Source organism: Tachypleus tridentatus, chromosome 13 (assembly GCF_004210375.1).
Source record: "Tachypleus tridentatus isolate NWPU-2018 chromosome 13, ASM421037v1, whole genome shotgun sequence".
NCBI lineage: Eukaryota > Metazoa > Arthropoda > Merostomata > Xiphosura > Limulidae > Tachypleus > Tachypleus tridentatus.
Window position 1 is genome coordinate 69212718 of NC_134837.1, and position 14721 is coordinate 69227438.

Sequence of the window (14721 nt, forward strand, 5' to 3'; positions counted from 1 at the left end):
TATATATATTGTAAATGTAGTTCAGAGCTGTGCTTTTAATTAATCTTGGGAATTTCAAATTAAATGGTACATATTTTAATCACTTTCTAATGATACTTTGGGTTATTACATGTTGAACTGAGTAATGTTTGGTCACAACTCCTGATAAAAGAATTTCTATGAGTCTGAAAGTTAAACATTTTTGTTTGAGAAGAATGGATTCACTTATTTAAAAAGAACAAGCAGTGTTGAGGCTGGTTTACCCTTGAATTGAAACAGATAAATAGGGACCAGAAAAAAATAATATTAAAATGATGATACACAATGAACTAGTTTAAATGTTGTGTATATTGAATTTTATGTCTTTAATCTGTACTAAGTCATTTCCAAATTTGAGAATGTCTTGTATTCCTTTCACCTGATTGCTTGTGAAAACAAAGTGAGTTTATGTTCAGATACTTTATAAAGTAACATATCTGTGCTTATTTTGTAAAAGCTCAGAAAAAAATTCCTTTTGCAGACTCTGACTGAAAAAAAACCAGATGCCATTAACAGTCAAGAAGAGGTAATATCTTTTGTTATAATGAATAAAACTGAATCCTTAAGCTGTTAACTAAATCATGTTACCTACAGTATAGTTGATCACACTTAACACTAATTGTTACTTGCATCAAACCGATATCAATATGATCAAAACTGAACAATCTTCAGTACTCGGAATCAGTGTAAGCACCCTATAGTCATGCAGACAAATGGGTGTGTCCTATTTTCACAACTGTTTCAAACAATGGATTAATATCATGATAGTAGTCATTTTGACCAAAATAATTTTACTCTAAATCTCATTCTGAGATACTCTAAATCACAAATGTTGACTAAATACTGCCAAGTTGTCCTCATTACATTTGTTTTTAAATTACAACTATGCCACATTGATCTTCTGTAAATTAAATAAATTAATAAAATAATAAAAAAAATGTTTCACTGTGGTTACTATATGTAATTATGTCTATATTTAAACTGTATCATGGTTCCATTAGAAATAATTAAACAGCCAGCTAGCCAATTTGTTTATCTGTGTTATTGAATAGGATAAATATAAACAAAATATTTATTAAAGATTTGGTTCAACAGATTCTTATTTCACTTACTAAACAGTAGTTTTAACTAATCACATCAGATTTGATAAATATTTTACTTTATTTAATAATTTATGTTTACAAACATTGTAACTTAATAAGACTTAAATTTTAAACAAAACCAAATATTAACAAAAAAATAGTTTTATTAAGTTATCTGCAGTCATGTGACTTTACTTCTTACTGCATTGTGTTAAACTTGTAATAAAGGTGTCTTTGTTACCCATTCAACCTGTCTAAACTGTGTAAGGTTACCTTATCTCAACTTATTTAATGTCTTCCAATTGGAGGAAATGTCTGTAGCTTTCAAATAGGTATTACTTAGCAAAAAATAATTTAATAATTCACAAGGAATGTTTACAGAAACTATAAAAAACTTAAACTTATATACAATGTAAAAGAATATAATTATTTATTTCTAAAAACAATGGATGGGGAAGGGGTGATGGCCCATCACTTAGATCTGTTCTTACTTATAAAACTTTAAGGAACACAGTTATTAATTCCTGAAAAACTAGATGGAAGGTACAAACATCCTGGACCCTTCCCTAAATTTATCCCTGCTTATGCAATACCAACATAGCACAAAATAAAAAAGCCATTAAATTTACTCTTCATTTTACATTTAAATAGCCAGAGAGTTGATGGTGAGTATTGTTAGTTGGTTTCCTTCTCTCTAACCAGCAGTTAAAAGTTGATAAGAATAAAATATACCTGTAATAGCTTTGTAATAACAAAGAGGGCAAAGTTTATTGGCAGGAGTAACTGAACTAGAGATCCTCACATCACAGGGAACTTCTAGTTATACAGCCGTGTGCTTAGGATGCCCAATAACAAATGAACATAATGGGAACATTTTGTTTGTTGTGAAAATCAACAACAATACATCATAAATTCTTATTTCTATCAGGTGATTATTTTCATAACACTTAATTTAGGCCTAGTTTTGATAAATCGATTGTGGAAAACACAAATTTCTATTATTTAATAATGTTCTATACACTAACTGATGTAATTGTTGCTGGTGGTTAATGAAATAAATCATCCACCAGTAAACATGGTATCCTGTTACCTCGAGCATAAAATATTTCATTAGTCCATTGTGGTTACTCACATCAAGCTTATGCTGTGGTTAGTGTTAATTTGCTATTGTGTTTTGTATTTGATGTCATTCCAATGTTCTATATCATGTTAACATTGTTATCTCCGAGTATTGTAGAATGAACCATTTCTTTACCAGCATTACATCAGCATATGTGGTGAGACAAATATATTTTCTTTTAGTGTTGTCCGAACCTAAATGTTAATATTCCTATGATATTATACTAATATATTTCTTTCAGTATCATCTTAACCTTATCTTTAGTATGATGTCAGTGTGTGCTATTAAACTTGTATCTTGTTAACCATTAGTCTAGCATCAGTATAATATTAGATTGATATGTTTTCTGTCAGTATCAGCTGGGACTGGTGCTCTAAGATGTTGTGGAAACATCTTAAGGAACGATTTCTGTGTGCTGTTTGTCTTTTGAGCTTTTAATACGTTTTGCTTTAAGAAGAAACATCATGATACAGTTTTGATTTTGAAAAGTCTTTGTGGTTTTGTTTGTACTTAATTAAGAATTTTTTATAAGATTTTTACTTATTTCATAGAGACAATATTTTTATATTTGACAAAGTAATATCTACTAATAACAGAAAGTAACTTTTTACTGTAGGCCATTGATTTGATCCAGTCTGTCTTGCGAGGCCACATTTGTCGTTTAGAACAGTTGGCTCTCATTCCAACGCCAGAGGACCTTTTTCCTGGAGAAGATGAGGACAGATTAGATGTTGCTCTCACTGCAGTACAGAAAGCTGTTAAAGATGTGTTTGCTAAAAAGACCAGCAAGGCAGTCAGTAGCTGATGGCTTGACAGACCACACCCATTACTTACAAGTTCTGTTTACTGAATAAAATGGTAGAGTAAATGTTTTTTGTTAATTTTAATGAATTATTACACAGGTTTTAGGTATGTTTTCATTATTTTAAACCCTCAACTAGAAGAAACACTATCTTACAGCTCTGGCAAAAGATATAAAAGTTTAAAACCATCCAATACATGGAGTTTATTTCTTCTGCCTGTAAATATTTAGTGATTTAAAGTCTTTATTGAAAATAGCATTGTCATTTAATAATTAACTCACCAAAAGTTAGAGGGTTTTTGTTATTACTTGGGTGATAAAGTACATCCTTGTGGCTTAATCAGAACTGTTTTTTTTTCAGTAATATATTGTGGTTTTATTCTAAAGTACTTTGTGTGACTATGTATTTTTGCATGCTTTATGCAACCAAACAGATATGAATGTTTGTGTTATAGGTGAATTTCTTGGTACTGGACATTAACAACAATTTAATGAAATAATGAAAATAACAATGTGTTCAAAATAAGTAAAAACAAGTAAATTACCTACTGCAATAAGTGTTCCATGCATTATATACATAATTTAGAATCACTGCATTCCAACCCTTCAACAGTTCTGTCTAACCTTAAACTGTGTTACTCAGAAAAAGGTTTTTGTTCTAGAAATGTTTTTATTTATTTGAACACATTTTTTTCATTATTTTTCCACATCTTGTGACCTCTCGTACTGTGTGTTATTTCATTAACAACGGTATAATTTGGTTTGGAATGTTTTGTTAGGTTCATAGTTTTTCATAACAAAACAGTAGGTTAGATTTGTGGTCAAAAGTTTCTTATATCAGTTGTAGTACCATGATATTATAAAACAGTTTTTTCCTGTTCATTAGCAGGTTAGGATTATAGTTATATATCAGCATTAGCTGTTTATATTAATTACGTACATTGGTTTTGTAAAACCAGTTCTTCCAACTTGATAGCAGGTTAGGATTATTGTTAACTGTTTCTAGATATATCAATATTAGCTGTTTATATCATTTACATACATTGGTTTTGTAAAGCCAGTTCTTCCAACTTGATAGCAGGTCAGGATTATAGTTAACTGTTTCTAGATGTATCAGCATCAGCTGTTTATATCAGTTACTCACATTATTATTGTAAAACCAGTTCTTCCAACTTGATAGCAGGTTAGGATTATAATTAACTGTTTCTAGATAGACCACCATTAGCTGTTTATATCAATTTCACACATTGCTATTGTAAAACCAGTTCTTCCAACTTGATAGCAGCATGGGATTATAGCCACATTTCTAGATAAATATGTCAGCTGTTTATATCAATTACATGTGTTACTTGTTGTTACTGTCAGACACAGTTCTTCCAACTTGATAGCAGGTTACAATTGTAGTCATATTTTGCTATTGTAAAACACAGTTCTATAGCTTATTTCATTAGATTTACTGATTACTACACAATTTGACTCAACCTTGTATCTATCGTCAACTACATCAGTATACTTTGTACATTTATTATCCACCCAGTATCTCTTCATATATGGTATAGCATATATGAAATAATTGTCATTTTCTTTTCTTCATACATCCCACATCTACTACAAATGATGTTGATTATGTGGTATGTTGCACAACAGAGAGAACACCAAAGTAGGTATATGAGGTTTATTTTTCTCATTTACCAATCCAAATTACCAGAGTGAAACACTGTTATGCGTTAGTTTTTTGGGTTTTTTTCAGGGGAACATAATAATAAAGCATTTATTAAACGTCTCAGAATCTTCAAAATTCTTGATACAATTTGCACAGTCGTAGTTACAACAGAAATATTGTATAATTTGAATAAGAAAAAGAGGTAGCACAATTAAACCAGGGGTAGAAGTTCAGTATCATGCTTGGTTGTTCAGATAAACTGGATGCCCCATTTCTGTATTCTATTAGGAGAGTTTGTGACCCTTCAGTTTTGACAGATATGTCTACCTTGAAGTGTAAGCATTGAAACATATCTGTGGCTACACCAATTATAGGAAGCCATACAGTGACCATCACGTGAACAGTCAGTAACAGCTACGACATCTTTCTAACAGAAAAGATATGTTTATGATAAGAGAGCTCTGTCTTTGAAGGTATGTTAAACAGGTGAATAGAGGAAACTTGGGTAGATAGAGTGGATATTTCTCTTGTTCTACAGTTTATATTTAAATTGTAAATGGTTCTGGTATAATTACAATCATGGTTATTGAGTATGGAATTTTAAAGATTCTAAAACATTTAATAAATGCTTCCTATTATTATGTTAGTGCTTATTGTGCTACATAATACCCATTTTCAAAACTTTATTCATCTACGTGATGTAAATGTTATAATGGAATTAGTTAGCTGTAAAGTGGAAGAATCAGTTTTCATCTGTTATGAAATAAATTCCAGACTGTGAGTGTAACCAATGAAGGAATAATGCACAAAATGCACCTGCTGACAATGGTTATCTGGCTGTACCTTAATGGAGGGATAAGATACAACTCATTCTTAGTGACAGTACCTATCTGGTTCTGTCTTCATGGAAGGATAAGAGAATCCTTACCCAGTAAAAGTACTTACCTGGTTGTAAACTGTAATAAATTCTTAGAGTACTTAGCCGTTGTTTCAAGAAAAGGATATGGCTAGAACTACATGTAAGTTAATAAAAAGTGTGTGAATATCTTGGACTACTATACTTATAGATTAAGGTTAAGGTCTTTTAATGATGTTTTTAGTAAGTAAATCAAATATCTACAATAACAAAATTTAAAAGGTCAGGCTGATAGATCACAAATGGTTCTTTACATGTGCCAAATAGATTTGTAGAAATTTTACTTTGGAAAAAAAAAAAATACAGAATTATCTATTTGTAAATCATTGATCTTTATAAGAATTCCTTTGATGTATGTTACCATAACTACTTACTTTGAAGAAATTTGTTTAGAGTGCAATATATTTACAGATTTGATTGTGTTTTTACTAAATATTGCTCTTACATCATTGAGCATGTACTTTGAATAAAGAATTTTCTCTTCTAATTTTTGCACCAATTGTTAAAATTACTACAATGAGGAAACTTGGTTATTTCTTCACTCCAGTGACCACTAAGTGCATGATTATGAAATATTCACTTTTTTGTGTGCAATATTATGGATGCCATTGCCCACAAATAGCTTAGAAAAGTGAGAAGAGTCCGTATTCAGTTAGAAGAGCCTCATTTTAATTATTAGTAATAAATGTGCTTTGAATAACTCACACAACCATCATATACAGTTTTAGCTTTTACTCCAAATGTAAAGCCCCCACTTATATACAAAGATACTGTTCCTATCTTGTACAACATTCTTTCTAAAGTAAATTTTTTCACTGGCATTTTCTGTTATAAGACTCTTTAATCAAATTGTTTTTAAGAGCACTGTCTCTTATAAATCACTTTCAATTTCTATTTGAGGAACCTTTCCACTGAATATCAACCACCATTTTTCATTTCTTGGGTATTTTCACCAACTGTCACAATGCATATCACATCTCCTCTTCCTCATTTCATCAACAGAACTCTCAAATGTCTAGTTCAGGTGCCTCTCTTATAAAAAATAAACATTTCCACTGAAGGTTTCTTTACCAATCCTTGTTCTGTGTCTTTTTACTGATAAACAGTTCATTTACTTAAAAACTACACCACCTTTTTTTACTTTACCCTAGAGAACATTATACACACATAACCAACCAAAAAAAAAATAAATGCAACCTTTTTATACAGTAAGTTACTTGGTAAAAATTCTTATCACTTCTGTTTGGAAAGTAACAGGTCAACTGTTTTTGTCATCACTATATATGTAAGAATATAACCTTACCAACAATGAAAATGTAGCATTTATATTATAAACTAGTTTTTGTTGCAAGTTTAATATCATATGAAAGAGAAAGACCTTCAAACAAAAAAAACACAGTATTATTAAGATAAACATAATGGTAAAATGGTAACTGACTGATCTAACATAACAGGTTATTTTTGTTGTTGTCATTTTCTTTTTTAAACTGGTATAGAAAAAGCAATTTTTGTAATTGTATTACAGAAGGAATGAAATGTCAGTAACAGTTGTTAAGCAGAGTTCCACTACATAATTACAAGATAGATCACTTAGGCTTTCCAATTTGTTCTATTATTACAAGGTCCTACCTAACTTGAGCACAAGTGGAAGACATCTAATACAAAGAGATTGATATATTACTCTATTCTAAGCATCCCAACCATGGATTTGCTGACAAAGTAAATATTCAAACCTGTTCACTGCAGAAGGTTACTTAAGGAATAAAAGTTGACCTAACCAATTAGTTTCAGGCAAACTGTGAATCAATTTATATACACATCCAGTGAGCAAGGAATGGCTGAATGGAATGAATTTTTCAATGCATAGTTCACAGTATTCCCCTACATATTAGGTGGGTTTTACTCACCCTCAACAAACTGACACAGAAAGGAAAAAAAGATTAATGTAAATTAGGAATCACACTGAAAGAAGTACTGTTTAGAGTAATACTCTTCAACCCCCAGACACATCCAGAGTAGGAAAATCATTAAACCAAATCTCAGAATTCCAGATGAACCAATCATCAGAAAGCTTTGGTCACCCTAGAAGAACCCAAAGTAGTAAACAGTTTAGTTCAAATGAACCTCTGGCACACGACTCAGACAGCGTTGGTCACCCTAATAGAAATGTCAAACTGGAAAATTAACCCTCTCACTAGTGATAATGGCTTGAACTTGCATTTAACTACACACCAGATAACTTTACCCATGCAAGATGAACCCCAAATATAAAGGAAAATAAAATTAAGTCCAGAATAACTTTCTGACCACCAAGTATTACAAAGTTTTATAGATATTTATATACTAACTACAGCTTTATTATCATCACTGTATGTTAAAATGGGCTAGCACTTAGGTCAAGAATGATAAGGTGATTTATAATATCCAAATACCATTCATATCTTGGGAATATTTTGTCTTGATTAGTAAAGGTTTAGAGAAATTCTTAACTATATTCAAAATTCAGTTGGTTAAGAAACAACTAAGTGGAATTAACATTCATCTTTGTTCTATGAAATAACTGACTTATTACAAGGTACAAAACATGGTTCCTGTTCAAATATGCCTTCATACAAATGTAGCAACGGAAAATAACTAACTACTCATTTGTGTGGTTAACACTCAATAACCTTATCTTTGTTCTTTCATAATTACAAGACAAATAAAAATGGCACTGATCATACCAATATCAAGAGAAAACTTATTGTAAGTTTAAGATATGAAATTATATAAAAAAGTTTTTGGAAAAACAAAAGGATAAAAGTCAGTTGACTGAATGTTAAAGAATATCCAGGGTTCTTACTTGTCTGTTGCTCCCAATGAATTAGGAGAAAACCCTAACTACAGCCAATTCTTCTAAAAAGTTCATACCACAATGAAAAATCACAAAATACACTGGTTTCTGAGAATTAAAGTATGGTGTATTCATATAAATACTTTTCAGTTAATACATTTTGGTATACTTGTACTGTATTACCAAATTCTTTCACAGACAAAATGGCTGTTTAACAAGAAGTTAGTTTTATATATACCATGTTAGACCTTAGCAGAAAAAAAAATCACGTTTTACAAGAAACTTTAAAATGTTCAATAGTCTAAGCCACTATTTTCACCGATTTCTGCAAATCAACTATCTGTTAGTAACATCCTTGGTTTTAAAGTGTGATCTAGCTCGTAGTCTGACCATGGAAGTCAACTTACTGAGAGTTCAATAGTTTCCAATACTTGATAATTACTAGCAGTTCATCTGATAAACTTTATTTTTAATTTTCCTGATATTAGTCTGATGTGTTACAGTGACATGAACCTATTCTCAGGATCTACTCATATTACAATATGATGTTAGGAAAACAGGGAAACCAGATATTTGTTACAATATACGTGTAACCTGAAGAAGTGGGACTTCCCACAGGACTGCCATGTGGGGGTTAAAAGTGAACTAAACTTTATAGCTTCCAAAATAAGTTTGAAAAAACAATGATCAACTAAATATAATTATTAATGTAATTACGTCAGCATGTATTTCTACAATGCAGAAGGAAAACTAACATTAAGGCACTAAGCAGTGGACAGTGGTCTAGTAATATGCAAGTTTTGACTAATTACATACTAACACTGGTTACAATGGACTAATGGTACAGTGACAAATGGAGAAGTGACTTCTGAACACAAGGGTTACAATGGAACCAATTATAAAGTACACTATGTTAAAAGTGGATTTATTATGCAATAACACGAGTTACAATGGACTAATAGTAGGGTAATATGTGGTTTACAAGTGTACTAATGATACAATAAATGTGGTTTATAAATGGACAAATGACATCCTAACACAACATTTACAAAGCAACCAATGATAAAGTACACATAGGTTAAAGTGGATTTATAACACATTAACACATGGTTACAAGTGGACAAATGATACACTGACACGAAATGCTACAAAGAATATAATGACCTTTAAACCCATGTTGGTTATGGAAAGCAGGATAACAAGAAAAACTTAATTTAACACATAGGTCTTTAAAGATGTTATGACACACTAACACACACAAGTCTAATAACATTAACCTGCTGATAACAATGGAGCTAATGTTACACACTCACACACTGGTAACATAAGAATTACTAGCACACTAAGCAATGAAAATGAAAGGTACTTAACACCACAAGTACAAGATGGGTCATAATGACCCTCTTAACACATGGGTTACAAGGGAATGTATGAAACTACAGCATAGGTGGGTTGCAAAAAGCCTAACGATCAACACATAAGTACTTACGGGTCCCCAACCCTAAAAGTCTAACAAAACTATAATCTCATCAACCAGATCTGATTTATTCTTGTTGATGATTTGCACGTAGAATAACTGAAGAACCAGGTATCAAACACAACCCTTCAGAGTTAACAGTAAACTCAGTAGTTAATCTAACCCTATTTCTTTAGTTCTTGGTTATCAATATAATTGAATGATGTCAAGTTACGTTTTACAACAAACAGGTTTGTTGAAGTTGTTCACGTCACTTAACTATTGCAGAAGTATCACTAAGTGGCAAAGTCCCACGCAAGAGCTGGTGGTGGTCGCGTTTCAATTTCTTCAAGTGAAAAGAGGTCCAGGGTATCCTGATTGGTCCCAAGAGTAGACAACAAAGGGTCGTGGTCATTTGAACCACAGTAATATGGCTGTGAATCACTAGAAGTGCTACCACTTGAAGAGTGTGGCAGTATGACGTTCAACAGTTCTGTCAATTCCAGGTCCATTTCCTGATCATTAGATTGGGCCATGTTTGACAGCTGACAATTTCCTCCTGCACGATGACCATCTTCATTGGCAAGTACTCCTCCCAAGTCCATAGCCTCAAGATTTTCCAAATCTAGGTGAAAATCTAATTCCAAATTAGACTGACTCCCATGGTCACACTCATTCAGCATTGTTGATGGTGGACTAAGAACTAACTGAGTGGGAAAAACTGGACCATCATAATGACTGCTAGAAGTCTGTGTTTCTGGAGTAGTAGGTGTGGCAGGCTCATGTGCTGCACTAGGAGAGAGTTCTGAAATAAAGAATACAGTGCCATAAAGTAACACTAAAGTTACATAACGATGTTAGATTATATTGTTGTGTACAAGATAACAAACATCGCAATAATAATATTTATAATGTTGACTTAGACTAAACATACACAACCATGTTAAATTTTATTGTCGTCATTACAAATGACCAGTCACTATGTATTCACAGAAAGATGGGAAATATCATGAAGTGCCAAGAAGGTTTACATTTAATGACTTATTATATAATTTCACTGAAGATCCCAGAAACCATATATTATTAAAATCAGTGTAAAAATCCCTTATTAAAAAATGGACACAAGTGCAGGCATGCTACATACTGAAAAAGATTCAGAGTTAGGTTGATAGGCATGGGAATTTTTGGTATTTCAGTATGATATTGAATATGGTCTTATTTTGTTTTTTTCAAGACATGAACTAGGGATTTGAAGTACTATCACACAGAAATGGGGCATGGGCCAAAACACCTTTGTCCACAAGGTCATGGGATTAGTAACAGCAGATGTTCTAAACACCCTCCTGTGGTGAAGAAGGGTGTAACTATGCTTTATAAACATCACAGCATTAGTGAGGTACTTCCATGATTAGAAGAGATAACACCATATTCAGATATACATAGAATCAGGTCGTGGAACATTAATATTCTTGTAATTTTATAGATTTTAGTCCTCAAGTATAAACAATTTATTTCTTCTGAACAATAAATATTAACTTGTATTGTCTGAAGTGGTGGTGACACTTTTAAGAAGAAAAAATACAAAACTTAACAGTTTGCAATAAAACATTCAGTTATTTAAGGGAACTATTGCAGTGAGTTGAATGAGAAATACTTTCTGAAACTACACCTAATTAACAATTCTATAACACTACAGTAGCCTTGGTGAGCTTAGAAAGAGCCAATATTATTTTGTAAACTAATTACCACAATAACTGAACAAACTGTTACATTATTTGTGTATTTTTATAAGCAATGAAGAATTTAAGACATTATTATTAGGCCTATTAAATATTTAAATACTACATTCTTTACATAGTACTATGTCTTACAACAAATACGAAGAAATAGCATTAGTAATTTGGCAGTATTTTCAGCTCTCACATTGACATAGACATCCAACTCGTACTTTGTACAACAATCAGTGGGTAAACCATAACTGAAAGTTTGAATAACCAAAATATATTTACTTCTAATACAAACATCATAAATCAGCATGTAAAATGACACTTATTCTCTGATACAGAAACTGAATTTAAACAAAATAATAGGTTTACGAAATCCTGCCATAAACAGTGATGTATGCATTAGCTGCAGAAAATGGTGGAAATTTGAAAAGTTGGAAAAGGAATTTCCACTTTTATAGTCTTTGTAGAAATTCAAGACTTGAGATGATTCATCAATATCAAAGAATGAGACTGTTTTTGTTTATTTGCTGTTAAGCACAAAGCTATATGCAATGGCTATTGATGTTGTCCTCACCACAACCAACATCATCCAGTTTCTAGTATTATAAACCTTGAGGCTTACTGCTGAGCCACTGGAGTCAATGAAACCATATGGCAAATAATTCATAAACTGCGATTAAAATTGGCAAGCCTTACATTCATTACAATAAAACCTTCTCATTACATTACCTTATATGCAAGCCAATAGCAAAATTTCAGAGAGTTACTGACATTTTAGAAACATGGGATGTGTTAGGAAAGTTTGACACGTGGATTTCACTTTCTGGGTTATAACTCACTAATGCAAGAAAAGTGAAGGTTTTTTATTACATTCTAAAAATATATATGCTGTAAGTGTGTACTCTACATTATTCAAGAAATAGTAGGTATAAAAGAAGAAGAAATACAAAATGGACAATATGAAGTAAAGAAATGACATGTGAAACAAAGAAGATTGATATTTAAGTATTTTGTTTTGAAACTAAACACAGATAATATGGATGTTTCAATTAAAAACTATCATCTGGTGCTGAGTTTACTGATAAAAACATTGAGAATTGTTTAATTAAATTCAAACATAGCTCAATAAAATATCCAGATATGTTCACTTTGACCCCCAGCTACATACACAGTGCTAGTGAAAACAAATTAACTTTTACAGACCCTATAAGATAACACACTGGAGCTTCATGTATTCAATTTCACTATAATACACATTAACATGATATCTCAAGAAACTTTACCTCCATTTTTGATTAATATTTCCAACACGTCATCGACAGCTTGACTTTTAATAGACTTTGACTTTCGTTGGTTATCATTATTACTGATATGGATTGCTGGCAAAGTTTTCTGTTATGAAAAAAACAACAAAATATGGCTTTAATACATTACTTCAGCAAGTATTACAACACTGAAAATAATAATCTGTATTGCAAGTTCATTATTTGAGAAAGGTACTTGAAATAATGTTTTTTCATGAGCCAATATTCATAGAAACATGCATGACACTACCTGAGTCTGAACATTATGGCAACATAGATGAAATTTGTAAAATAAAAAGTCTGAAGATGGAAAAATTGTTTGTATGATCTTTTCTTTAGCTAATTAAGTTTCAATCATTTAGTTTCAATAAATTTTGGTTTTGGTGAAAACCTAACTGGATACAAAGATTATCACATACTTAAATTCTGTATTTGGAAAAACTCAATTTATGAACATTTTACACTTCCTAAATATTTACATATTGTATTCAATAGTACAATTTCTTTTACAAATGTACACAGTTTTTCAATAGTTTATTGAATATTTATTTTAGTTGTTGACTTCTCTGATAAAGGAATGTTCAGCACTACGTTTGGTTACTGTATATCCTTCCCACTTGCTTATAATAACAGACACTAAATTTAAGATCTATTAAAATAAATGCTAGAAACAAAACTAATTAAAAGCTATTTTTGTGAAAGATTAGATTTTCAGAGCAAAATGAAATTTTGTGCTCATGACAAATGAGTGAAACAAAAAACAATGGATATCCCCTGAAGCCATTATATTTCACCATGACTTACAAGCCAGGGACTCAAGCAACACTGAACCCACAACCCTGTTTCACAGAACATTCTGAATAGAATAGTGTGTTTATATTTGAAAACAATATTCATCATTATTTCGAAGAGATTTGTCATGTATAATTATGGAGTTTCAAGACAGTAATGTTCCAGTAAACACACACAAACGTATAAAGTAAGCCAAGCTCTATCACCATTTCTGATGGTTATGTAACATAACAAAAATCTTTACTTCTTATCTGGTTTCAATCACAGTTTCCTATTCTAAAAGTCATGATGTTCATTTCAACATTTGGGTCATCATGAAAAATAATATTTTGTGAGATGACTTTTACTGAGTAGTTTGTGTGTCACTGTATAAGTACAAAGGTCTTGACGTTACTCTTACTTGACAACCTATTGGACATTTTTCAGATGGTACAAATAAAACAATCCTAAGCACTACAAGAAGCATATTTAATAACAGGTGTAACAAAGCAAGGATTGCAGGGAATTTTCTGGTTTAGGTGTTAGGTATAGATGAATATCACAAAAAGAAATTAAAATTAATGATCAAATGAAAAAACTAAAACTACTGAAACAAAAGTGTGGTATCCTTGATATTTTCTATTTCTTTGCAAATATTATATATGATAGAAACCTCTGTTCTTCAAAAGAATGAATACAGTCACAATTAAATGGTTTCCTTGATCACCTTAATTATAACAATAATTTTAGACTAAGTATTGCTTGAATCTTTGACAAAAACGTCATGGTTTCTAAAGTTTTACTTTAATCATTTTATCTAAACAACTGACCTGCTTGGAAACTTCTTTATAATCTGGTGGAGGCCGAGTCAGAAAGAACTGGGGTTCTGTTGCAGTCCTTACAGGTCCACATTTGGCACTCCTAGTGGAATTAAAGTTAGGAAGTGATCCAGTCCTGAAAAGAGAGTAACTTACATTAAAAGGTGGAAAGTCCCAAATTCAAACTACTTTTGTCCATCCACAACAACAG

General features: G+C 31.5%; 2 protein-coding genes across 12 annotated transcripts in view; one reads left to right on the forward strand and one right to left on the reverse strand.

The window, feature by feature from the left end:
* The window catches only part of LOC143238633 (uncharacterized), a 57481-nt gene extending 51393 nt beyond the window's left edge, over window positions 1–6088 (forward strand). For 5 of the 6 annotated variants that reach the window (XM_076479032.1, XM_076479031.1, XM_076479034.1 and 2 more), the window contains 2 exons: window positions 500–544; window positions 2837–6088. In XM_076479032.1, coding sequence (XP_076335147.1) covers window positions 500–544; window positions 2837–3025 — 234 coding nt within the window. In that variant the 3' untranslated portion in view covers window positions 3026–6088. The remainder of the gene's footprint in view (window positions 1–499; window positions 545–2836) is intronic. The other variant, XM_076479030.1, reaches the window with a different exon arrangement.
* A 230-nt stretch (window positions 6089–6318) lies between these two features.
* The window catches only part of LOC143238632 (uncharacterized), a 53511-nt gene continuing 45108 nt past the window's right edge, over window positions 6319–14721 (reverse strand). For all 6 annotated transcript variants that reach the window (XM_076479022.1, XM_076479023.1, XM_076479026.1 and 3 more), the window contains exons 14-16: window positions 14523–14646; window positions 12901–13009; window positions 6319–10695 (exon numbers count right to left, since the gene is read on the reverse strand). In XM_076479022.1, coding sequence (XP_076335137.1) covers window positions 10187–10695; window positions 12901–13009; window positions 14523–14646 — 742 coding nt within the window. In that variant the 3' untranslated portion in view covers window positions 6319–10186. The remainder of the gene's footprint in view (window positions 10696–12900; window positions 13010–14522; window positions 14647–14721) is intronic.